At 32.2% G+C, this 25,499-nt stretch overlaps 1 protein-coding gene across 2 annotated transcripts in view; it reads right to left on the bottom strand.

Moving 5' to 3' along the window:
* The window catches only part of LOC123698501 (hemicentin-2-like), a 75,959-nt gene that overhangs the window by 31,341 nt on the left and 19,119 nt on the right, over positions 1-25,499 (bottom strand). Inside the window, exon 2 of one of the 2 annotated variants that reach the window (XM_045645151.1) lies at positions 22,278-22,433. In XM_045645151.1, coding sequence (XP_045501107.1) covers positions 22,278-22,317 — 40 coding nt within the window. In that variant the 5' untranslated portion in view covers positions 22,318-22,433. The remainder of the gene's footprint in view (positions 1-22,277; positions 22,434-25,499) is intronic. The other variant, XM_045645152.1, reaches the window with a different exon arrangement.

Below are 25,499 nucleotides of genomic sequence, written 5' to 3'. Positions count from 1 at the left end.
TAATAGATGGCGCTGTTTCTAATTTGTCTTTATACTACTAAATTCATTAAACTGTTTCTCTGCCCAAATTACGTAAATGACATAGTTTTTATTTTGTAAAGCTAGATAATAGCATGGCTTACTCGAAACCAACATTTAAACATGAGTCTTTAGATTGTACGCTGTCGTAATACACGGAATACGTAAGAAAAATAAAGGTTCACAGCTCCTCCCCCGTAGGTGATAGCTTGATAATATGTAGCCTATAGCCTCACCCGACCTGTTAGTAATATTCATGCAAAATTTGAAGTCAATCTATGCAGTACTTTCTGAGATTAGCAAGGAAATACATACAGACAAACAGACAAACAGACAAACAGACAAACAGACAAACAGACAAACAGACAAAAATTCTAAAAACTATGTTTTTGGCTTCTATATCGATTATAGATCATGGATTATGTATTCTTTTAAAAAAATATTCAATGTACAGTTTTGACTTTCCTACGATTTTATTATATGTATAGATATAGATTATTTATTTGTTATACATTAAAGAATAATTAATTATATAATAATATCATGTACTTATCATTAATGTAAACTTGATCTAATTTCAAATGAAAAGTTCTTGAAAATATATGTTAATTTTCTTCAAATACTTTTAACACGATTTGAAAGCCAATAAACCATCTAATCATTAAGTTATTTGAGAGTTCAATAGCCTGGTGTAGTAGTGTTTCTAAATTATTTTCTCGAATAAAGATTTGTGGTTGGTCAAACGTATGCTGCGGTTTGGCATGTCTTTGCTGAGTTATAATTCCATTGACTTGACGCGGTATCCCTTATACAGCTCTACAAATGTCTACATTTTAGATTGGATAATGTTTTATTTAAATGGAATAAATGCGGTATTGAAAACAACTTTTTCATTTGAATATAAGGGCCCAAGAGTGTCCCATTGTGCGTAAGAATGTATTTTGTTTTAAAGAAACATACATTAGAAAGAAAATACATTCCCGCCGCTCCCCCGTGTAAGATCAGATGTAATAATAAATCTTTACAGCAGACGTGAAAGCAATTTGTCCTCTCGAGAGGCTGTTTTATGAAATTCCTGACTTTGACCGGTTCCAAATAGGTTTGCGATATCGAATAGCCCCCAAGGGTGAGTTCCCTTCACTCGAATCGTGGACACATCATTCATCATCCTGACGGCTGCCAATAACACTTACTTTTCTCACGTAAGAAATTGCAAAATGATAGCGTGATTCCAATTTACGTTTAAGTCAGACGAATGAAAAAACTATAAGGACTAATGAGAGGTTCAAAGGCAAGACTCCTTTGATGTGCTTTTGTCTTTCTGACGATAACTACGGCATACTTGAAAGATGTTGTTAGAATCCGTGGTTAAAAATTTAATCCGGCAAGATTAAACAGACAAAAATTATAAACGTCAAATTCATTGCTTACATAGAATATGCTTATATACTTTATATTTACATCTAATACATAACTATTGTGTTAGCAGGATTATTAGTTTGGCATATAAGCGAAAAATATTTTATAAAATTAAGGATTTTTAAGAAGCAAACATCTTAAATAAACGTGTAAAGTGTACACTGTCTATAATACGTAACGTATTCATTTGTTAATGAAGCTCTTTTAACGGAGCATGAATATCTCGAGATTCAAGCATGCTGTGTCTACATCCAGAAGGTTATAAATCAACTGCATGATAGTACATAATTAATAGAATAAATCACAAACATTTGTAACCAGTTTTGTAGACCAATAAAAAAAAAAGTTCAACGTAGGTAGGTATAATTCCTCATTGAACCGACTATTTCAGACCGAGAAAATCTTAAAGAAATACTTTTATTTCTGGATAAAATTTCGCAGTTCCGAATTCCCATAATGCAATCAATATTTATTACATTATTCAGATGAGACGTCAGCATCGCGACATCAAGGCTTGCTCTAGTTTTCATTCTATTATTCGCTCCTATAGATATTTACAGTCCAATAAAAGGCCCGTCATTTTTTCCACCATCTACGACGCTCGTAAAATCACTTTATAGATTTTTTTATGAATAAGACTTTGGTGTTTTTAAGTGATTTATTACTTGATATTCGCGGATATATTGGAAGACAGAAAGGAAAAACTCGAAAACAGAAAACATTGTTATTATTTTATTTGTTAGGCTTATATCATAATCTTATATTTTGATATGAACTGTTTCAAAAATATTTTATAATGTAACTATAAACAATTTTTCCGGAAATTCAACACCTCGTGGCCGAGCCCAACATCATTGGCCAGACAAAGGCACAACGCCTCCGATGGCTCGGTCACGTTTTAAGAATGGGGGATGATCGGGCCGCGAAAAAGGCATATCTGGGCATTCCAACTGGCCGACGTCCCGTGGGCCGTCCCAGATATCGATGGAACGACGCAACTGTAGCCGATTTACGCAACTTGGAGGCCGTCAATTGGCAAGAAACTGCGCGCAATCGAGAAAAGTGGCGTAAACTCGTGTCGGAAGCCAAGACTCGGTTTGGGTCGCAGAGCTAGTTAAGTAAGTAAGTAAGTAACTATAAACAATACATGAAATTCATTTGTGAAACATCACTTCATAATTTTCCTTTTAATATTGTACGAAAATGAATTGAGATTTTGATTTTGTTTCTGAATGCTAAACATATTTTTCAACATTTTCAATGTTCATTGTTCAGTATTAATTAAAATTCATAATATTAGATATTATCTTGTCTCTCAAATATTTTTTCAATACGAATGGAACAAGACGTTTTAAGTATTTTTATAAATAGTGGCCTGTATAAATAATATACAGTCTTTCCATTATATTTGTGTGTATTTCAATACTTATTTTACCTACATAGATTAAAAAAGGTCCAGCAAAGGAAAGACCGAGCTTGTATCACGCCCCACGTTTAATTAATGTTTCTTATATTAAAAATGGATTAGTTTTTAATACATTGCTTTAATATATTATACACTCTCACAACGTTAGCGAATAACTTTTATGATATTTTGAGCAAATATATGCGCAATATAGGTTACAAAATTGTATGTGTCAACATGCGAAGTACTTTGGAGTTTGAAAAGCTTGTATACACGGAACCATCTTTATAACAGTGAATTTCTAATCCATACTAATATTATAAATGCGAAAGTAACTCTGTCTGTCTGTCTGTTACTCAATCAGGTCTTAAATACTGAACCAATTTGCATGAAATTTGGTATAGAGATATTTTGATACCCGAGAAAGGACATAGGCTACTTTGTATCCCGGAAAAATGACGCAATCCTGGAAATCCCACAGGAACGGGAACTATGCGGGTTTTTCTTTGACTGCGCGGGCGAAGCCGCGGGTGGAAAGTTATAGTGTTAAATAATTTCAATTTTCACACACGAACAATTTAATAGGTTCATTTTGGCATAAACACATCACTATAGCGTTAATTGCGTAGTCGTGTCAACAAATAATAACAAGCTACTAGTTAGTCAAGGTAAATAATACTGTGATTCCGTAATTGGCATAGTAAACGTAAGCATGAAAAGCCAATCAGCTGTACTTGCGATCAAATCTTGTTAATACTGAATCACGCCAACCATTTCGATACGGAATGTCTCTCGCGTACAAATTTTATAATTGAACCGAATTCGTAGGTTGGTTTTACGTTCGCATTGTTACATAACTCGGGCGCTAAATGAATTTTCAGTTAATTCACGCGCTGTTTTTTTAGTGTTTATTAGATTGTGATGGAGTGATGTTATTTGATTTTATGGTGTGCGATATATGTGTTTTGCTATATGCTATCGAAGTTTTTATTATGAATAGGAAAATATATATATGTCGTGGTCATATCGTAGATTTGATCATTTCATGATATGAGTGGCCATTTCACGAAATGGTCGCATATCGTGAAATGGCCAATTTAGTTTGGCCACATCATGATGTGGTTTGGGCAGATCAATGATAAGAAATCGTTTCACGATATGGCCAATTAACGCACGGTTTTTTCATGAAATGATCAAAATTATTTGATCATATCGTAAAATAGTTACATTAATCGTTGGTAGAGGCGCTGCAAGCTCTGTGTTTATGTGATAAGATGGCGGCCGCTGGCGAAAATTAAATTATTCGCAGTTAAAAACTTCATAATTCGTTTAATAACAATATTATGAAGAAAGTCATAGCAAAGAATTTACGACGAAGAGGTACGAGTACTATGGAAAATGTGGATATCTTATATGTATTTAAGAAAAAATGCGACTTAAATAAAATAATTTAAGAAACTACTACTATATTATTATAATTGTTTGTTTTTTAAAAAGCGATCCGCTTCTGGCACTCGCCGGCCGCTGCCGCGGCACGCTCGCTTTGCTCGCTCGGCTCGTGCGTTGTTTATCAAAGTCTAACCTAACCTAACCTAACTGTTTTCTATTGCAAAAACGATTCGCTTCTGGCATTCGCCGGCCGCTGCCGCGGCACTAACTTTAATGACATTAAACAAGTTTTTAGAATTTAGTTATTCTGAATTTTTTTACTCTTTATATTTTATACGATCTGGCCAAATGTGGATGACCAAATCGTGAAACGTTGACGATTTAACGATCTGATCAAACTATGTTGGCCATTTCACGATATGCGACCATTTCGTGAAATGGCCACTCATATCATGAAATGATCAAATCTACGATATGACCACGACATATATATATTGTTTTTCATGGAAAGCTATTTTCCTCTTAAATTATGTTCCTTACTTATAACTAACATTATATTATTGTTTGGGAATTTTCATTATACCGATTAAATAACAATAATTATAAATTCTTGTTTTACTTATAAAACACAATAAGCTAAAAATATTATCCTTAGTGGGTTATTGTATAAAGTTCAGTTTTGACTTTCAGGCTAAAGATTGGAAACCGTTTTATTCGGCTCTATCGATTCAATGTCTAGCAAGTTACGCAAGATACTAAATCGAGGTTTATAGTAACAGTGTCATAAAATCAGACAAGTTTTATGTGAGCTAGCCAAAACGGTTAGTTTATATCTTTTAAGTTTTAACACTTAAAAAGGATTTCATACGTATTGTATATCGTCGATTATTTTATAAAGAATAATTGGCTGTTGTTTATAAAATAAACATCAAAAATACAATTGATAATATAAATAAAATAAATAATATAGATAATATAAATACAGTGTGGAACAGAACATAATGTTCCAAAGGTATGAAACCGTCAATTTTTATATGTAACTAGCTTATCGCCCGCGGTTTCGCCCGCTTTGTCTAAAACCTAATAAATTATATACTAAAACCTTCCTCTTGAATCACTCTATCTATTAAAAAAAACCGCATAAAAATCAGTTGCGTAGTTTTAAAGATTTAAGCATACAAAGGGACATAGGGAAATAGGGATAGAGAAAGCGACTTTATTTTATACTATGTAGTGATAACAAATATGTAGGAATGTTCTAAAAAAGGCTGTCGTTTCAAAGCAAAATACTCGGAAATAATGACTCTAATATTGAACCATTAAAAATATATCCAAAATGAAAGCAGCATTCAAAAAGCTAAAAAGAAAATAAAATCCAATAAAGATGGAATATTGATATTTTCCCTATCTACGTCTCGCTAAAACATTCTCAAAAAGAGCTGTCCCAATTCAACATGGAGATTTTCAATAAGCCGATAATTATATTCTTTGTGGTATAATTATTAGGGTACTTACTTTCATATGCGATAAGAACATTGATGTCGATCAAAAGAAACGCTATATCCATCTATAGCGTACTTACAATAAAAACGTTTGAAAGAATATAATAACGTGAAAAAAATATCCATTCAAACTGATAAATGTTAACAACCCTGTCTTGAACTGGAGAGATTCATTATTTTAACAACCCGAAAGATCCGAAGTCATGAATACAAAAATGACTTAACCTTTTGGCTACATACCAGAGAACTCGGGGATTTTTTATTAACTCTGCTAAAAGTATAAAGTATTGCATTACAGTATGTAAATCACATTCAAATTTGCAATCTCAGTTGTTAGTCGCTGTTTCTGCATCTGTTAACGTTTCGGGAACTGAAATACATATAATTTGCATTCATATTGTGAAGGAAGAACCTGGAGCTCGCAGAATGTGGTAATACAATTACCTATGCACTTGCTTTAGTTGTGAATGTGGGGGCATCAATTTAGAAATACAATAGAGTGCTTTCACGGTACGTGGACATTGCCATTAAATTCAATTTTAGCTTGTAGAGGGTAGTCGAAAAGCATTTCAGTCTAGTATACTGTTGTTAGTCCGTGAGAACTATCTATTAACTATTTCATTCTCAATATATAGTTTACGCTAGCTACATTATACATCTACACGTGGTTTAAAAGTTATTGTGTAATATTAAGATTTAATAAAATAAGTTATTTAGTCACTCAAAGAGCAGGAATAAATAACTGCTGTAATACAAATTCTGTGACGGAAAGTAGTTATTATGCTAGTTGTAGCGAAGATTTCCTTTTCCAATCTATGCTGGAATTTATTATCTGTGAGAGTACAGATGGTGAGAAAAACAGATTCAATGTTAAAAATAGGTTACCAATGATTGAATGGAAATTTTATATTTAAAATATATTTTTATTGAAGCTATGATTTCTTCACGGGAATGTTGTAATAGAAGAAATCAAAAAGCCTTCTGAGTTATTTGAAATACACGAACAAAATATATTTGATAAAATGTCTTACGAGCTATCAAGTCTCATCCCTCCAAACAAAAAAACGGAGTAGATTCATAAAGCTACGACTTAAACACAATTATTATTATTTCATTACTATTTTAACACAATCCTAATTAAACAATTTCATATTACAATTTCGCATCACATTGATTGTAGTAAGTACTTAATTTTTTACTACATGTAACTACCTACTTAATATTTATCTGCCAATCGTAAGGAAAAACTCAAACTAATCAACGTTATTTCGTAATAATGATTCAATGATATTAATAGAAACCGCCTAGTAAAGGTAACAAGTTGGATTATATCCCCTTCTAGGGTGATCGATCATACCACTACGCCATACGGAAATTGTATTAGGCACACCTTATGTTCGAGCTCCGAGCGTACATACATAGTATAAAGAGAGAAGTAGGCCAACTCCCGGCGTTTAGGAGCGCACGGTACCTACCTAAACTTGCGAGGCGCAGGGATATTTTAAATAATTCTATAAACAAACCGAGACCACCATCGGTTCCAGAGTAGAAACTAAGTGGCGTTTTGTGCGTGCGTACATAAAAGCGCTTCACGTACATACAATCGGCGCGATGTACCTTTGTTCGAAGATAACATACTTCTCTCTTTATACTATGGTACATATGCAGAGTTGGATGTATCATTTCATTAAACGCAGATAGTAAAACCATTCCGATGGATTCAGTTCATCCTTTCATTAGTCAGTTTGATGTATCGATGTGTGATGATTCATAATGTCATTGTGAATCATCATACATGTTCAATCCGTTAATATTGATGGATATTATGATTTAGTTCGGTCATTTACAGGTAAAGTTTTGTTATAGAGTTTTAAGTAGATGGGGCCATAAATAAAGAGAAGAAGAAGTAGATTTAAGATTACAATTATAATAATTTTAATGGTGTGTGCTGTGTTTTTTTTTGTAAAGGGTGTAAAGACAGCGAATCCCATACGTGACTAAAAGAGATACAGAATTTCAGAGGTCGTAAAATTTGCAAGAAAGGGATTCACGAGTTTTGGTCGTTAATCGAAAAAATAAAGCACGTTGTTTTTTTGACATTATTGCAATATACTTATCTTTTTATAATAAGATATAATGATATCCTGTGTAAATGCTTTTAAATTATCCTTATATTATAAAAAGTTTCGAAACGTTTTATATATTACTTGTATATCCCAATCAATTTGTTCTGAAACTCTCTGATCATGCTATAAATAGCCTCGATTGAAAGGGTGTTTACATATTCGATGTTCCTTACCTTTCATAAATATTTTAAAAGCTCTATTGTTTTCTTTCGTCTGTTATAATTTCTTTTAGATTTGCAACTGACAAAGTAATATGTACATATATATTATATATTCTTTATTTTCAAATAAACACAAAGCCTGCGACTACATATTACATTGAGTGTAATATTTCTAACTACAATCTTATTTTTATATACAGTCTTTAATTTTATCTTAGAATTTTATTTAACCAATTTTCGTCAACATGCAATAATTTTATGTTAACGTATTTTTACTGGCGCTTGTAAGTTACAAGTCAAACATTACGTAATAGAAAGCTATTTGGCACCGACATCTTTCAATGCGTTCAAAGTAAATAAATGAAGTGGAACACAGTAATCAGCCTTATTGGACTAAAATGTAAATGTGTTGAGAAAGTCGACGTCTCAGCGTTCCGAGTTCATTCAGACCAAAGCTTCGGATCTATATGAAGTACCAGAGGCGAATTGTTTTCGCGTATATGAAATTTAGATAAGAGCTTATTAAAATAAACCGTGGGAAAGACTTTTTCACCTACTGAATTTTCGCTTCTATATTGTGCTTATATTTACCACCAGTTTCATGTTAAATAATTTTACAATGTACAATGCTGTGAAAAAGTCTGACACGAATGTTGCTTTCTCCTCCAACTTTTAGTAGATCTATACTTACTATACAATCAGTTTTGGAGAAATTGTAAGTTCAAAATGATAATGAACCTATTTCATAATTTTTATAAAAATATAAAATAAATATAATAAATAATGGAAAAGCAAAAAAAATATATTTATAATGCATTTGAATGCTATAAAACGTAATATCAAATTCGAAGCATATAACTGTTATAGTTACCATTTTAGATATACAAAGAAAAAAACAACGGTAAAAGGGGAGGAGGTACATAATTTTATATTCAAGACAAGTCGGTTTATTTATTTCTTGCGTTTAAAACAAGCTTTGAAGAAGAATTTAAATTGATTCATTTATACTGGGCGAGGAAATTCTTTGTTCCAGTATTGTTCTTTGAGATTGCTGTTTATAAATAATCGAGTGCGTTTACTAATCCGATACGAAGCATATTTAAAAAGTGAAACAATTATTGTAAGGCTATGGTAAACTATGGAGAATCATGTTATTAAACTTACTGGAACCTCAGTATCAAATTTCAAACAGATTCAGTCAGTTCTTTGCCATATATAGTATCAAACATCCATTCTTTTTAACTTTCGCCTTAATATTATTAGTTGGATAGGGTTAGAAGGATGCTTTATATATAAACTTCTAATTTGATAGTAGCTAGTCTATTCCTTGGTACCGCATAAAGCTTGTTACGGTGTTACGATCACATAAGTCGAATGAATAGTCGAATATACGTTCTAAGAAGTCCTTAGTGGGATGGGTCGAAAGTGGATTAGACGGTTAGCAATTAGCATACGAGTGTATGACGTCACCGATGTCATACTTCAAGCCTAGCCTTTGAGTACCTGTATTCAACCTGTATTAATCAATTTACACTGTTGCAAATTCAGTCCAAGTAGGGGAATAGTTTGATACCTGCATAAATATGATCAGATTAAATAGTATGAGTTATACATACTTCTTTACTGAAGACTCTTTGCTTCGAAACATTATTTATTTAGTTTATTTATTTATTTACACTTTATTGTGCTGGCATACAAATAAATCCTTAAAATTAAAACTTATAACTAGTCCAGCACAGAAGGCGGCCTTATCACTTAAGAGTGATCTCTTCCAGGCAACCTACTGTGTGGAGTAATATTATGAAAGAGGAGGTAGGTAGGAAGTACAAAATATATATAAATATATATACATACATAGCTATAATATATGATCTATAATAAATACATACATATAAAATATTATATATATTACATATAATATAATACAATATAATACACATTCAAATAATATAATATAAATACATACAAACATTACTAATAATAATTCAAAAATAGGGCATGAATTCTTTTATTGAGCCGAAAGTATAATTTACTGAATGCCTATTTCATTTAATATCCTCTGAAATATTCGGAGATATTGATGATATTGTCATTTAAGTAAATCGACTATATTATTAACATTTTTAACATCACTGTTATTAAGTTTATCTATACACATGTTTAATAATTCTTATATTCAACTAGCTTCCGCCCACGACTTTGTACGTGCTTCCCCGTTTTTTCCCGCTCCCGCAAGATTTTCGGGAAATTCTTTCTTAGCGGATGCCTACATCCTAACATCTACCTGCATGCCAAATTTCAGCCCGATACGTACAGTGGTTTGGGCTGTGCGTTGATAGATCACTATATCAGTCACCTTATCATCTATAAATAGATGAAACAATAAAATTAATGCAATCTAACACACACTATACACTATAATAGACGTTTGTATACACGCGAGAGGTAATCAAGTGATTGCTGTTAGGGATATATTCCTTTTTCCTTCACTGAATCCATCTCTGAGAGTTGTAATTAGTATGCAAAGTGGGGAAACCGGTGACAATCTATACATACAAATATATATCTATAGCTTTCTGCTCAAGGTAACTTCCCTCAAAGGCTTTTAGAACCGGACTTTTTCGCAGCCGAGTTTATTTAGGTAGTCCTACAGTTTATTAAATACTGAATTGGTTTTTTTTTAGCTAGATTAAAGGAAATTTGTTTGATTAAAATCCATTCCTGGTATGAAATGAGGCGAGCTGAGATGCGAAGCGACTAACATTGGTTAAATTCACACCGATTTTATTATTAAACTGTTTATGTCATCATTATTGTTACATTTGTTCTTGCCTTTGTCTCGTGTGTATATGTGTGTATTTAAAATATATTTTTTAATAAACAAGGGTCAAATGTATTTTAAATTTTTCAATATAAAGACGTTTTTAAATTACGAAAAATGAAAAACTGCTTGATTCCTGTCGAACTCCACAATCCGTCTTTCTTTCGTAGATAAACTCTTAAATATTATTAAAAATTAAGAGCTTCCATTCATTCTATTTTATACTTAAATTAAAAAAAAAATGCTATTAATATATTGAACTAAGCTTGTAAAAAATATGTTATATCCATATGAATTAAGAATGATTATGTTGGGCAAATTCCTGAAATATTATGCTAGCGGTCCACCCCGGCTTCGCCCGTGGTACATATTTCGCAATAAAAGGTAGCCTATGTTCTTTCTCAGGGTCTAAGGATTGTCTGTGCCAAATTTCATCAAAATCGGTTGAGAGGTTTAAACGGGAAAGCGTAACAGACAGACAGACAGAGTTACTTTCGAATTTATAATTTTAGTAGGGATTTTAGTAATCATAATCTCCTAAATATAATATATACCACATAAAAGTTTATTAATCCTAGAAAAAATATAAATGGGTATGGTATCACAATGAAGGCTTAGAAATAATTTCATCCAATTGAAATGTATTTATGAAAATGAAAATACGATATTTCTATTTGCGCTATGTTACGGGATAGATGATATAACAATTGTATAAAACTTTTGTAGCGCTGTAGAAAAACTTGGCATCGTTAAATTATTACTGTGTGAACATTCAGGTTTCTTTGTACCAAAACTAGGCTGCGACCTAATGACCAACGTTGGCATTTCAACACCTCTTCGTAGAACTGCTAAAGAATTTTATTTTATTGTGATTTCTGTGCTTACGAGCAAAAATAGGTTTTGTATCGCGGAATTATTTTCGTATTAAAGAAAAATTAAGTATAGCCTATTTTGTGCGAGTTTACTTCGCCTATTTTAGAATAATGATCATCACTTTAATCGTCTTTTGTGATATAAAATTAAACTTGTGATTATAAATAGAGAAAAGGATATTGCAGATAGTGAATATAATAAATATATACCCTTAATATTCAGCTGCAATATCTATGACTTACCTACGATAAAAATAATAAGAAATAAACAAGTCTAGTAGGTAAGCCATAGATTTATTTGTAAGAATACAATTATTATGTTTTACGTAGGTACCAGCAGTAAAAGCAGTGGTGGCTCAGTGGTGAGACCTCGGACTTCGAATCGATAAGTCCGGCGTTCGAGACCAGGCGAGCGCGCAGGAAACAAATTGATTTTTCAATTTATCTGCGCATGTTGTAACATCACCACTGCTTGAACGGTGAAGGAAGACATCGTGAGGAAACCGACATGTCGAAGAATCAAAAGTTCGATGACATGTGACATGTGACAACCCGCACTTGGCCAGTGTGGTGGATTATGGCCTGTACCCTCATAGGAGGCCCGTGTCCCAGCAGTGGGAACGTATATGGGCTGGTGATGATGATGATGATGATGACGTAGGTACCAAAGATTCAAGTAGGTATAGGTATAAAAATTGTGATGAGCACCAACGTCGTTATTCGTCATTATTCGTAATTCGTAACGTACGAAAACCTACATGAAACTTAACATCTGTTCGCAATTTCCAACTTTATTACAATTATGTTTCTTTCATGCATGAAACATGTTTCAATAAACGTTTTTATGATAAATTGTTGTTTACGAAATTACACAGGTATTACTTTTTGTGTGATCGATAACATTCATACAATTAATTCTACGTTTATTTTGTTATTATAAGGGAGATTAATTAATAAAATAGGGAATATTTTTGATTACTTTTATGGAGATAATATGTATTTCATTAATCTATTCTTGCTTACTTTCTGACAATTTGTTATGAAATTATTGGTTATTATTGAGAGATCAGAGAATGTATCCAGTATAAAGGTGCTATAAGTAATTTAGTTACTATTACTTCATTAAAATATTGCAACGTAGACAAATCTATACAAAGAACACAATGCAATCAGTTTAAACTTTAAACATTGAAATTACATCTAATAAGTCATTTTGTTAGTCGGCATGAGGTCAAAAATAATTAATATCCCCCACAGTTTCATTAACATATTACCAATAAATATGTGTCAGAGCGTTTAATCTGCTGTGATATCGAAATTTGTCATTGCTATTTAATTTTCTAATTAAAAAATAATATTTTTATTTGACAATCAATTAAATTTTCTATTTATATGGAAATGATTTAATTCCTCATTGTTATTCCATTAAGGAAGCTGCCTTCTTTAATTTGACTTTTAACCTTTTGTTGAATATTCTTCATAATCGAAAATGGGCAAGTGGGCTGTTTAAATGGGAATTCCTAAATTAGAGATAAGCCAATTCAACTTTTGGAAAAATGATTTTCCTCTTGTTTAAGCCGACATTAGATAAGAGCGAATAGACAAAATATGAATTAATCTTAACTCAAAAATCTGTTCCTTTATAACAAGAAGACAGTTATCCGAAACGAGTTACTATATACGAAGTAATTTCCAGGAAAATTGAAAGGATACAAATTATTCCAATCCAGAGCACTAAGGGTATGAAATAAGGTAATAATTCTGTATTGATGTTAAAAAGATTAGTTTCTGGAATTTTCCCGGGTAACTAAGTGATATTTAAAGATTTTTATTGCGAAAATAATTGTCACTATTAAAAACCCTATAGGTATGTGTACTTACTTACTTAATATCCTAAGGCCCCTAGGTGGGGCAGAGGGCGTCGACAGTACATCGCCATGTATCCCGATTTTTGGCAGCATGTTTTATTTCGCTCCAGCATTTTCCTATAGACTTGGCCTCTGCGATGACAGTCCGACGCCAAGTTAACTTTGGACGGCCACGTTTTCGTTTCCCCTGGGGGTTCCAATCCAAAGCTTGCTTTGGTATGTGTTCCGGGTCTCTACGTAACGTGTGGCTAATCCACTTCCACTTACGGCGCTTAATCTGTTGGGCGATCGGTGTTTCGTTGCAGCATTCCCAAAGGTCGTCGTTGGAGATAGTATTAGGCCAGTAAATTCTGATGATGCGACGGAGGCAGCGGTTTACAAACACCTGCAGCTGGCGTAGGTATGTGTGGTTTCATATTAATCCATAATCATTTTTATAACAATGATTGATTTGAAAGACAATTTTCGAAGTGGAAGTGACAACTTGATTATTCAGTTTACACGATCTGATGCGGATTCGAATCCCGCCTCGTGTTCGAATAATTTCCATTCTTTAATTTCATCAAAATAATAGATAGTTTGTATTCCACCGCGCACGAGCAACTTTGTCTCCGCAACTATTTTGTCTTTCCCATCAATTGTATGGGGAGTTGCGTCGCTACGTGCGCGCACTTTCATACTAGCCCATGGGTGGGAGAGACAAAATAGTTGCTGAGACAAAGTTGCTCGTGCGCGCTGGCTCTTATGTAACAATATTTACGTTCAGTTACCACGGCATATGGACGTCAACCTAATTAAGTATGATTTCGTATTGGGTGATAATATGTATATTGTATATTGAATGTGTAGTGCGTAGGCGTATCATGGGTGGAACATCGTAGGTATCGTAGGTATAATAAAATAATTGCATTGCCAAAGGTTAGTAAAGCAAAGAAAATAATTAACGAACTTCCTCAGTTGCGAGGGGATGGTAAAAATACAGACTAACAATTAAAAACTGAAAACAGCTTCTGCAGTCTATCTGTATTAATATGGTACCAGTAACTACTCTTTTCATAGGTAAGTTCTTCGAAATTTCGAATATTGACCTTGAAAGTTATTAATTCTAAAAAAAATAATATAGGGTAATTTGCCACCTTACTAAATTACGAAATACTAAAACAGTTAAACTTTTAATCCCACCCCTCATGGGGTGGGATTAAAATATGGAAGTTGAAGTTTCGCATACAAAGAAGTTTCAAGTATACGTCTTATTTATTTAAACTTTTCCCTTTGCAGAGTTATTTCACTGCATTCTTTACTTTATATTTTATTCTTTTTCTTGATTTTAATATTACAATATCCCATCACTTTAGTTTAAATGAAATGTTCATATGTGTGTGTGTGTATATTTTTAATAATATTGCAACACAAAATTAAAACAATATAAATAAAACACAATTAAATATTTCTCATAGATCTTCGTAGACAATTTTTATTCTTCTTCTTGTAAAAACTGATGTTATGTTATGTATAAGGCTTACTTATACATTAGAGTTAGAATAAAACCCTGTTCAAATTATTCATACAATTTCTTAATTATAAAGATAAAAATACGACACCAATTCAGCCAAAAAGAAATCCACAAAAACACGAGCCCACTCGCGCGGCGTAACAACTCAATATAAACTAGATAAAGAAAAATCACTACGGAAAAAGTGTTTCGTACACGCAATAAAAACTAGATTGATTGACGTGTATTAAGCCATTTTTCCTCTGTTGACATGTGTCGGATGTAGCATCACTATTTTAGTGAACAAAACCCGACTGATATATGTTTTAGAATAACATTCGAAGAATTTTTCGGGGTCCGTGCCCAGAGGGTATAACGGGTTCCTATTAATTAAGATACGGTATCTATCCATCGTCCTGTCCGTTAGCTACAGGAATCCATTTTAATAACAGTGAATGCTGAAACGGTGAAATTACAACAAATTTGGGCCTTTATCTTATAGAATTGTAGATTGTTGAATGTAGAGCAAATTTAGAAATCCATCACTACATAGTATAAAACAAAGTCGCTTTCCCTGTCCCTATGTCCCTATGTCCCTTTGTATGCTTAAATTTATATATATAGATATATATATATAGGTTTTGATGCGGTTTTTTTAATAGATAGAGTAATTTAAGAGGAAGGTTTTAGTATATAATTTATTAAGTTTTAGACAAAGCGGGTAAGCTAGTTAGAAATAAAATGTCACATTGTATTTTCTTGTGTTTGATTTTACGCAAGTATTACACATAAATATATAATTAATATCGTATTGAATGTTTGGGACTAATATAAAATTCTCTGCAACTTATAATATGTTAACAACAAGTATGCAACAGGTGTTTATCCTACTTAAGCCATAGTACAGTAAAACAATAACAGCAAAACTTATAAGCAGTAACGTACACAGTTTAAGTGCTGAGTTTTTGTTTTCATCCCGACTTAATGTCCCGTATTTAATAGTTTTAACAACTGTCAGCTTTCGACGGTACCTAAGTGCTTCTAGAGAGGCATTATCTTAATGCGTAGATGGAAAAATATAATAATTTTTAACTACGCTTGCAAACTTTTCTTATTCACGTCACTTCACTTCTTTTATTACAATTTTTCAATTATGGCTCAGGTAAAAAAGTAATATTTTATATTTAAAGAATTCAAAACAAAATTTCAATGTGTTTTCGCGAACAGTGTATACTTACGCACTCTTACATTCTCAACTTTATTGAGACGTGATCGACCGGTCTAAAAGAGCTTTTCTAATAATGAAAAAAGTCTTTAAACCTTATCACCATGCCTCACCCGAACGTTAAATATAGAGATTGCAGACAAAACATCTAAATAGAGCCTTCTAAAAAGGATAAAAACCCGGGTCCTCTGCTATCGTGACCAACTATCTTAAACAAAATCTTTCCGTATTGGAAAGTCGCATCTTATTTTTTCTTCACACAAAATTGAGCTCTGCGTTGATACATTTGAGGCTGATTTCAGCAAATGTTTGGGTATTTACTTATTTTTTAGTAAAAAGGCATGGTATACCACAAGTCCCTTTTACCACGCAAGGCCTACATCCATTTACTCTTATTACTATTACTGTCACCACATCCCGTATCCCATTTCGTTCCTTTGACGTCCTTCTGATGGATTTCTATACGAAAAAGAAATATTTAGTACGTTTTATTTTTCAAATGAAATGCTTTTCATGAGAGGTCACGCGTCGTTATACATATGGACAGCTTCATGCATTAAAAAGCTATAATGTTTAGAAAGTTTTTAATGAGCGAGAAATTAGAGCGTCTAATTAGGCGTTCTAAGACATCATATCTTTCATATTGCGAGGTCGACGTTATCGAAAAGATCTAAGACACTTTTTCCAGAAACCGCCTTCATCTCGTTGGGTCAGCATTATTAGGAGATTGAATTGTAAAAGCTTTTGGGGCTGATTGAATTGCGAAGGTTGTATGTCAAGTGATTCGTTAAACCAACCGCTCTGGAATCAATATGGCACCTTGAATTGACCTCACCTTTACTTCTTTGCTCTTACTGGCTCACGGCCAGAAATAACTTCACTAAAGATTGATTTTTAACTGGGACTTTGCTTTTTACGGCTACTTTGAATAAAACATTATTAAAATATAACGCCAGTATTTGGCAAGTGGCTTTTAAATAAGAAGTAAAGATTAGGCAAATAAAATTGTACTAAGTACTACGTATAAAGAAAGAGATTTCGTACTGAAAAAGTGTGTATTGATTTTTTATCTTGAGCAAATAAAGTATAATCATATATCCATTATTTTTCCATTTTACTAGCGGTTTGTTGCCTTTTTGGAGTATCCGAATGAACGCGTTATCTGATAGGGCGTCACACGATGCATGTAGGCGCATTCGAAACAATTTGCCGCAAATGATTGAATATAACAGGATTGCAATATAGGAAAGAGCGGTCGTTTATTCATACATTTGTATGAAACGCGTAGCTGTGCCCCGCGGTTTTTCCCACACTGCTCAACTTCTGTTGGACTATCTAACACTGAAAGATTTTTTCAAATTGGACAAGTAGTTCCTGAGATTAACGCTTTCAAACAAACAAACTCTCCAGGTTTATAATATTAGTATAGGTTATATTAATTTATGCGTTAAATAATATGATACATATATAGAATTGCTTGACTCTTAAATATATACTCTATATTAACACATTTTATGAGCAATACTTATTCATCTTTAAATATCGCTTTATATTCATTATCGTTTCATTTTAAATTGGATACGACACGATAATTATCCCAAAATTGTATGAGCTAATCAAATTATACTTATATACGCCATTCGCAGCGAGGCTTAATATAGCGACGAATTACGATTTATTTTCCAGTTACTGCCTTAATTAAATCTAATTAGTCCATGTAAGCTTTACTAAACATAGATTAACTTAATACGGTTAAGGGTTTGGATTCAGGGTAAATAGGATGAGAGGGACCAGGAGCGAATAAACGTTACTTTAAAACTTTATCGGCGTATTTAATTGCATGTTTTTTCACGTATTACGCAAAAAGTTCTGGTATGAATTTTCAGTTTTCAAGGTAAATTATATGATATCATACTGTTCATTAATATTAAGAAATGGTAATTTGAAGACCTTGCTAATGTATTTTATGAAAATACATCGGTTTAGTTAAGAATTATTAATTTAATTACTCGAAACGATTTATATAAAGCAGTATAAAACTGGGAATATGGATTTAAAGACTTCACAGGTTCAATGTGACTCCAGTAACTCATTAATCATTAGTTCGTTCTAACGGACGGTTAGTGGGCGGAAAATATTATAACTTCCATTAGAAGCTAATGAGTATACCTACTTAGTGTTTATTGACGTACACGAGTTCTTAATAACCTTAATCGAATAACATTATTTTTCTGCGTAATTCACAAAAAATCACATAATCGTAAAATCACATTATCTTTCTACGAATATACTTGTTTTGATTCTTTATCCTAAAAAACTGTGTACTGGGAATTAATCAAATATTTACCTAAATATATTATTTATGAAGCAATAACAAAGCATACCACAAGCAATCGATTACAGCATACAGCAGAATTCATAGAAGCTATTTGTGAATTATACGGGCCGAGGGAGCGGGGCGAACGGAATGGACTAGCCTAAGAAAAAAATAAACGCAAAATGAATGGGCACCCTTCGCAGTAACTTTTTTTGATGTATAAAAACGGTTCGGTACTTTATTGACTCAACTTTGTCGGAAGATTATAAAAGTTCACCGCCACACATATTGGTTTCTCGGGAAAATATCAGATGTGAATAAAATGAAGTATTCAGACGACGTTTGAAATAATATTAAACGAACAGAGAGCTTATAAATAGATATCCAAAGTTTTTTTTATTTAGTGGTCGTTTACGGTGATTTCTGTAATTTTCCTGAATATGTCAATGTCAATTCAATAAATCGTAAATTGAATTGAATGGTTTGAAGCAAATTTTATGGCTGAAAAGAGCGGTTTTCAATCGCTTTGTAATTTGAAGGTTTAATATTTTATGCATCCACAAAATAGTTAATTGATCATTATTATTTGAGTGGAGTTGGAAAAGGTTTTTCTTCAATTTAATGTTAATAATGACATTAAAAGCACATTACCATTATTTGACTTTTGTTTGATTGGAAATAAATTGTTGGTAAACTAATTTAAAATCTAGTTATCGAAAAATAACAGTGTACAATATTAAACAGTTCTACTGTACGATTTAAAATCGAAATTTAAAGAACAAATGGCTGTTTTTTGTGGTCGTGCTCTGAAAAGGGGCAATGGAAAAATGGTAGTGTATAAAAGTGGTTTTGTAGATCCGATGTTACAGCTTGCTCTCTATTATGCATTCACTGCCTTACAACGAGGATATTGGTTTACCCTAGTCGGTTACGTTAAAAGGTTTATTTTTTTCCCTTTTAACCCATTTCTTTATATAGACCTGGCGATCGTTATCGATTCATATTTAGTCGGTGGGTCTTTTACGTGAGCGTTACATTAAAATTTAAAGACTTAAATATATATAGACGGAACACCTCTCGGTGGTCACCGAGCAAAATTAAAAAGCTCGGCTCAAGTTTTAATGAATACATTACCTTAATATCTTATTGCGAATAGGAAATTACACAAATTTCATTCAATTTCCTTTATCTTTATATCAAGTATTGGAATTATAATTTATTTTTTGATTTATGAGAGGATATATTGACTAGATTCCTATCTGATTTTCCCTAATAATATACGGTATTTTCAAAATTTCTTTGATATGAGTGTTTCTATATTATGTCAGTCAATAATCCCACCCTAACTTCAAGGGTGATAAAAAAGAATTACTTGTGAGTCACCCCAATTCGATTAAAAGCAGTCAAGATCAACCCTCTTCTTCAAAATAGAAGCAGTTATTCCGTGTTACAGCTTCGAGTGAAAGTTCTACTAAAATTGATCCCTCGGTTTCGGAACCTAGAACTATTAAATTGATGTTAAATAAATTAGACACTGCAGGATAATTAAACTTCAATCCTTTAACTACGCACGCACTAAGAATTTTGAAGTCACAATCTTGCAGTTAAGTACCTATTCGTAAAAGGTTAATACTTGCATTCTACGACACGTGTTATACACAGTCTAGTATTAAATCTTTTTGTCCTGTAGGTATTATATCCTTCACAACCTTGTATATTGTATCACATTTTGTGGGTAAATAAAAACATCCACCAAATTACTTTCCAAACAAACAGAGCCCTTAATACCTCTCATCTATGAGTATATTTTAATGAAATATATAACAGTGATAAAGCTTATTACGCACTCTCCTTATTTGATGAGACATGACACGAATATGGCTTTATAAGCGACGAAATCGCCAAGAAAATATTGATGTCACGTACACGACACACATAAATAATGTCTGGCGTTTCCTTTGAAAATTATTTCCTAGAACGTGTGAAGGAACGCATTAATTACGTAGCAATTAATTCTAGAAACAGCCTGTCACGTTGCAAATTTTGCGGTAACTATTTAAGCTAGAATAGTTGTTAAACAAATGTATAAAGTAATGTTTCTATTTTAAGAAATACAGACTTTCGATTGTCAAGAATGAAGAATTTACTTTCTAGTATAATAATAGGAAACCGAAACACTAATATTTGTTTTGTGTTCATGTATCTCGTGTTTATAAGAATGTTACGTCTAATTTTCTTATTCTGATAACATAATGATAACTTCGTCTAGTACCTTCCTATTATTTTATTATCTATGCCTTTGTTTAGTTTTTAATATGGTCGAGAGAGTACACCTACTTCTTAATAATTATTATTGAGTTGTTTACTTTCATATCGTTACCTATACATTTGGGATATGTAACTACTACATTTTTTCCTAAAATATGACTAAAACGACTTAATATTTCTGAACTTAATACATTAAGCACAGCGTTTTTGAAGAAGCATATTTTCAAATATAAATAAATTCAATATAATATAGATATTTTAAAAGCTGTGCAGAAGTATAGGACCATAACTTTTACACGCGCTGCCTTTCTTAACTGCTACGAACAAAGTAATTTGTAAAATAAATAATTCAGTCCCTTTCCTGATTACATATTGTCAAATTTCTGCGAATTCTTAATGATTAAAATGTCCATGTTATCCTACTCCCATGAAATTAAGTATATTTATAATAAAAAATGTTTACAGGAATTGTATTCCTTTAACGTGTTTATTTTGTTAAATTAAATAAAGACGTTGGTTTAACACTAAGCAAATAAAATGTGGAGTCATCTAGATAATCCAGCTTTGAACATTTGCTTAATGTTGTTTAGAAACACTAAGTTTATTTGACGTTGGAGCAAAAAAAGGACGGGTGTAAGAGGTTTCTTTGCCCCATTATATAAACAACACTAATTAATTTTCGTTACAAAAGGAACTTTGTCGAGATTTTGAATTAATTTCATTTAATTGGTCATCAGGGATTTTGTAATTTAATATTCTTATAATGTTAGGTATATTCTTAGAGAGAAATGATTTTTTTTTAACTTAATAATTAATATTAAAGGGAGAAATTTTGTAATAAAACATTTTTAAGTCCACTATTAAAATTTAAATAGTAACGTAATTCGTAAATATGCTTCAGAAATATAGGAGTCTGCTTCGAGATTACGAGATTTAACATATGAATTTGAAAATTTCTTATTTATATTTATTATTTATTCACACAAGTTTGCACTAAACCATGAATTTTATTATACACTTAGTCTTAAGGGGAAACAGCGTTAGCAACCTAATCGAATTTTATATGATTTTTTTTCACAGAGATGATAGACGTATATATCAACATTTTATTAACACTGTTCACGTCCATACTTTTAATAATATAGTTACAAGTCACTTCTTAACGTTAAAATTTGACTTGAAAAATAATTTAATAATGGGCTCTCTTCACAATGGGCAGCGTTGGGCGAGTAGTGCCTCTACGATATCACGATAGTGTAGAGGGCCTAAATGTCTATGATCGGACGTCATTGTAGACGTTTTTCACAGACGCCGTAATGGTCGCAAACATCGTCAATTATTTATTGGGCCAACGCTGCCCATTGTGAAGAGGTCTAATAACATAGGTTACATACCCAATTGGCTGAACAAACACAGCGCCGCCGGGAGCCACATCACTGCTGTCCCTTTTCACATAATTACCTAACCACTATATCACTTACATCACATGGGTTCGTTCGTATCACTTCACTGTCACTTTGTCTTAGACTTCTGTAAAGAGACGATGTTAACTGTTTGGCGGTAAGAAATTACAATTTATTTACAATGATTACAATATATTTAACACACACATAAATACGCAAAGGAATAAGAACATTTAATATTTAAAATAGGTGAACTTTTCTCTTATAAGTGATGCCAAATTGTAGAGGTTTCAATGAAAATGATGATTCAACGTAATTTTGCTCGTATTTTGAAATGGTGATGAAGAAACAAAGTTCTACTTATTATATGTATAGTTATTTTATTATAGAAACTAGCTGTTGCCCGCGACTTCGTCCGCGATTAGGTCGTTTTTCGTCATTCGTCGTTTAAAAAAAATACGTGACACCTTATTTTAAAATTTTCTTAATTATTGTCTCTTATAAAATTTAACTACATTAAAATTGAACACTCTGATAAGAAAATCTTAAAATCTGAAGAAAACATGAATGTGGTTTAAATTCTACATTACTTAGTATCAAATAATAATCTAAATTAAATGTAGATTAACAGTTTGAGCACACCATTATAGAATATGTACCTAAGTATTAAATTACGTTAGTTTACATAGTAACTTTACTAAAAACACGATGACTATCTTTCGCGCTCGATACCACAAACTAAGCATGTTTGTGGTACGTGGCCCGCGTCACTTGACCCCCCGCGAGTTCCCCTCCGTTGCTATGCGAAAATACATTCGTCGCCCTACTGTAGGAAAAATTGTAATACTGTGGCCTGGGCGTTATAACACGTCCAGGGAGTTCCTGAGTGCCGATATCACCATCTTGAGGAAAAGCTTCTAATGTCGATTTAAAACTGCATACATACGAATTAACCTGTTCTAAAATTGTGAAATGAGTTCAGTTTTAAATTTGAGAAATATTGATTTCTTGTATTCCACTATTCGTTGTAGTCGAATACAAAATATATTTAAACAAACTTAGCTTGGCCTTCAGGCAAAAGGGATCCTATCAAATGGTAAACTTGACCTTGTATCTTAAAAGTAAGCATGAACGGATCTTCTGATAATTATTGAGCACCAAAGGATCATTTGAAACGCACTACTATAAGAGCGAATATTGTCTAATAACAGTTTACATTGCACCACAGAATACATAATAGTAGCTAAACGCTAATTGCACAGTATGTTCCTCTAAAAGTAGTGATTTTGTGAAAGGTTCCGGTGTATCTTCAAACGAAAGCCGACTCGCCTTACTACACTATAAAGCATTACAAAAAGAACATACTACGTTAATATCGCCTATACAAAAAATGATGAATGAATGTTACAATATACTTTGACTACTTTGACTGTTAGTTAAAGTTTATTTTTACTAACAACATGTAAATGAAGAAGAAATAATAATTACCAACGAATTACTAACCTTTTCTATAATACTTAACACGGCACATTTTTCAAATTATCTTGCTCAACTCTACTAAAAAATTTGAGGGTTTTGTTGGAACTTTAATATGTAAAAACTATGATACATCTAAACTACGATACAACTTGCATGCGGAAATGCTCATTAGGTACAATTGTGAATCTAAAGAATAACTAACATACTGTTCAATTTTATTGAGCTGATGAATATCTTTTGCCTGGAAGAAATCACCGTCGCCTAACTATAATGTGTTTTCTTATAAAACCGTTACATAATTTATTTTATCTACTTAAATAATGAAAATGATATATTTATAAAATATAAAACATATTATGTAAAATGATTAAAAATAAATAATGAAGCAACTACGATTCAAAGAAAACATCTTTTTCAGTGTGAAAATGCTCTAAGCAATCCTGGATGATGAACTGTATATCATGTACCTACTCTGATCCCAGTACGGTCGGTACGTCGATAGCCATAACGATAAATATTATAATCAGATAACCGTAAAGTCAAAATAAAACATTACTTGTAAAGTTGTGAGTGCAAAATTTACGTTTCATTTGGCAATAAAAATTTTTTCGGTACTAAAACGTAGTAGTTTGATATGTGGTTGGCTGCCCCTCCTCTCCTTCCTGAAAAATATCCTCCAAAATTTCCCGAGATACTTCCAATGATTGAACCATTGGACGTTGGACATTAACTTCAGTCAAAAATTGACGAAGCGGATGATTACTAATTTCCACTTAATCCTCGCTGCTACTGTCTTTATCATCAAATCATCAATTTTCAAGTGGTGTAGTAAAAATATCAGCAGAAATCGTCTTCCAAAGGCGATATAATTTTATTAGCATTGAATCTGTAAATAAAAAAATCAAAAGATAACTGTAAATCTATAAAAAAAACTACTTAAAAATAAAATTTTATCAAAAACTTCTGTTCCCAATGCACCTCAAAATAATAAAAGAATCATTCATTTCATTTCATTTCATTTCATTTCAATAAATACCTGTAAGTAACAACTTACCTTTTGTGGGAACGCATGATGGTGAAAATTCACAAAACACGAAGATTGCATTGGATATTTTTGGTTTTATGGCATTCAATTGCTTTATAAATATCACTACATAGTATGAAAAAAGTCGCTTTCTGTGTCCCTATGTCCCTATGTCCCTTTGTATGCTTAAATCTTTAAAACTTCGCAACAGATTTTGATGCGGTTTTTTTAATAGATAGACTGATTCAAGAGGAAGGTTTTAGTACATAATTTATTAGGTTTTAGACAAAGCGGACGAAGCCGCGGGCGGTAAGCTAGTAAATTTATAAAACACGAAGATTTTTAAAATAATAACTAATGAACACAACAATATATTATTATACTCTTTGGAACACAATCATTAGATTAACTGTAGATAATGGTGTCTATTTTTACTTAAAATAATAAACATCTACCCTCACTTTAAAAAAAATGTAGTTTATTATTTACACGAAATATATCTTATAGGGAACGGAAGATATGGGTTAAAGAGTTAAATAAATAAATAACATAATTATATTTAAATTATTAATTTTTAACATTGTGTTCAGTAGTGTTAACATGTAAATTGATTTGATTTTTACGAAATCTCATAGATGGCGCTGTTACAAAATTAACATTATACAACTTACATTCTTTAAGCTATGTTTCTCTTCCCAAGTTACTTAAAT

The sequence above is a fragment of the Colias croceus genome, chromosome 16, assembly GCF_905220415.1.
Source record: "Colias croceus chromosome 16, ilColCroc2.1".
Taxonomy (NCBI): domain Eukaryota; kingdom Metazoa; phylum Arthropoda; class Insecta; order Lepidoptera; family Pieridae; genus Colias; species Colias croceus.
The sequence above is the reverse complement of the archived record's forward strand: the minus strand, read 5'-3'. Positions and strand labels throughout refer to the sequence as shown.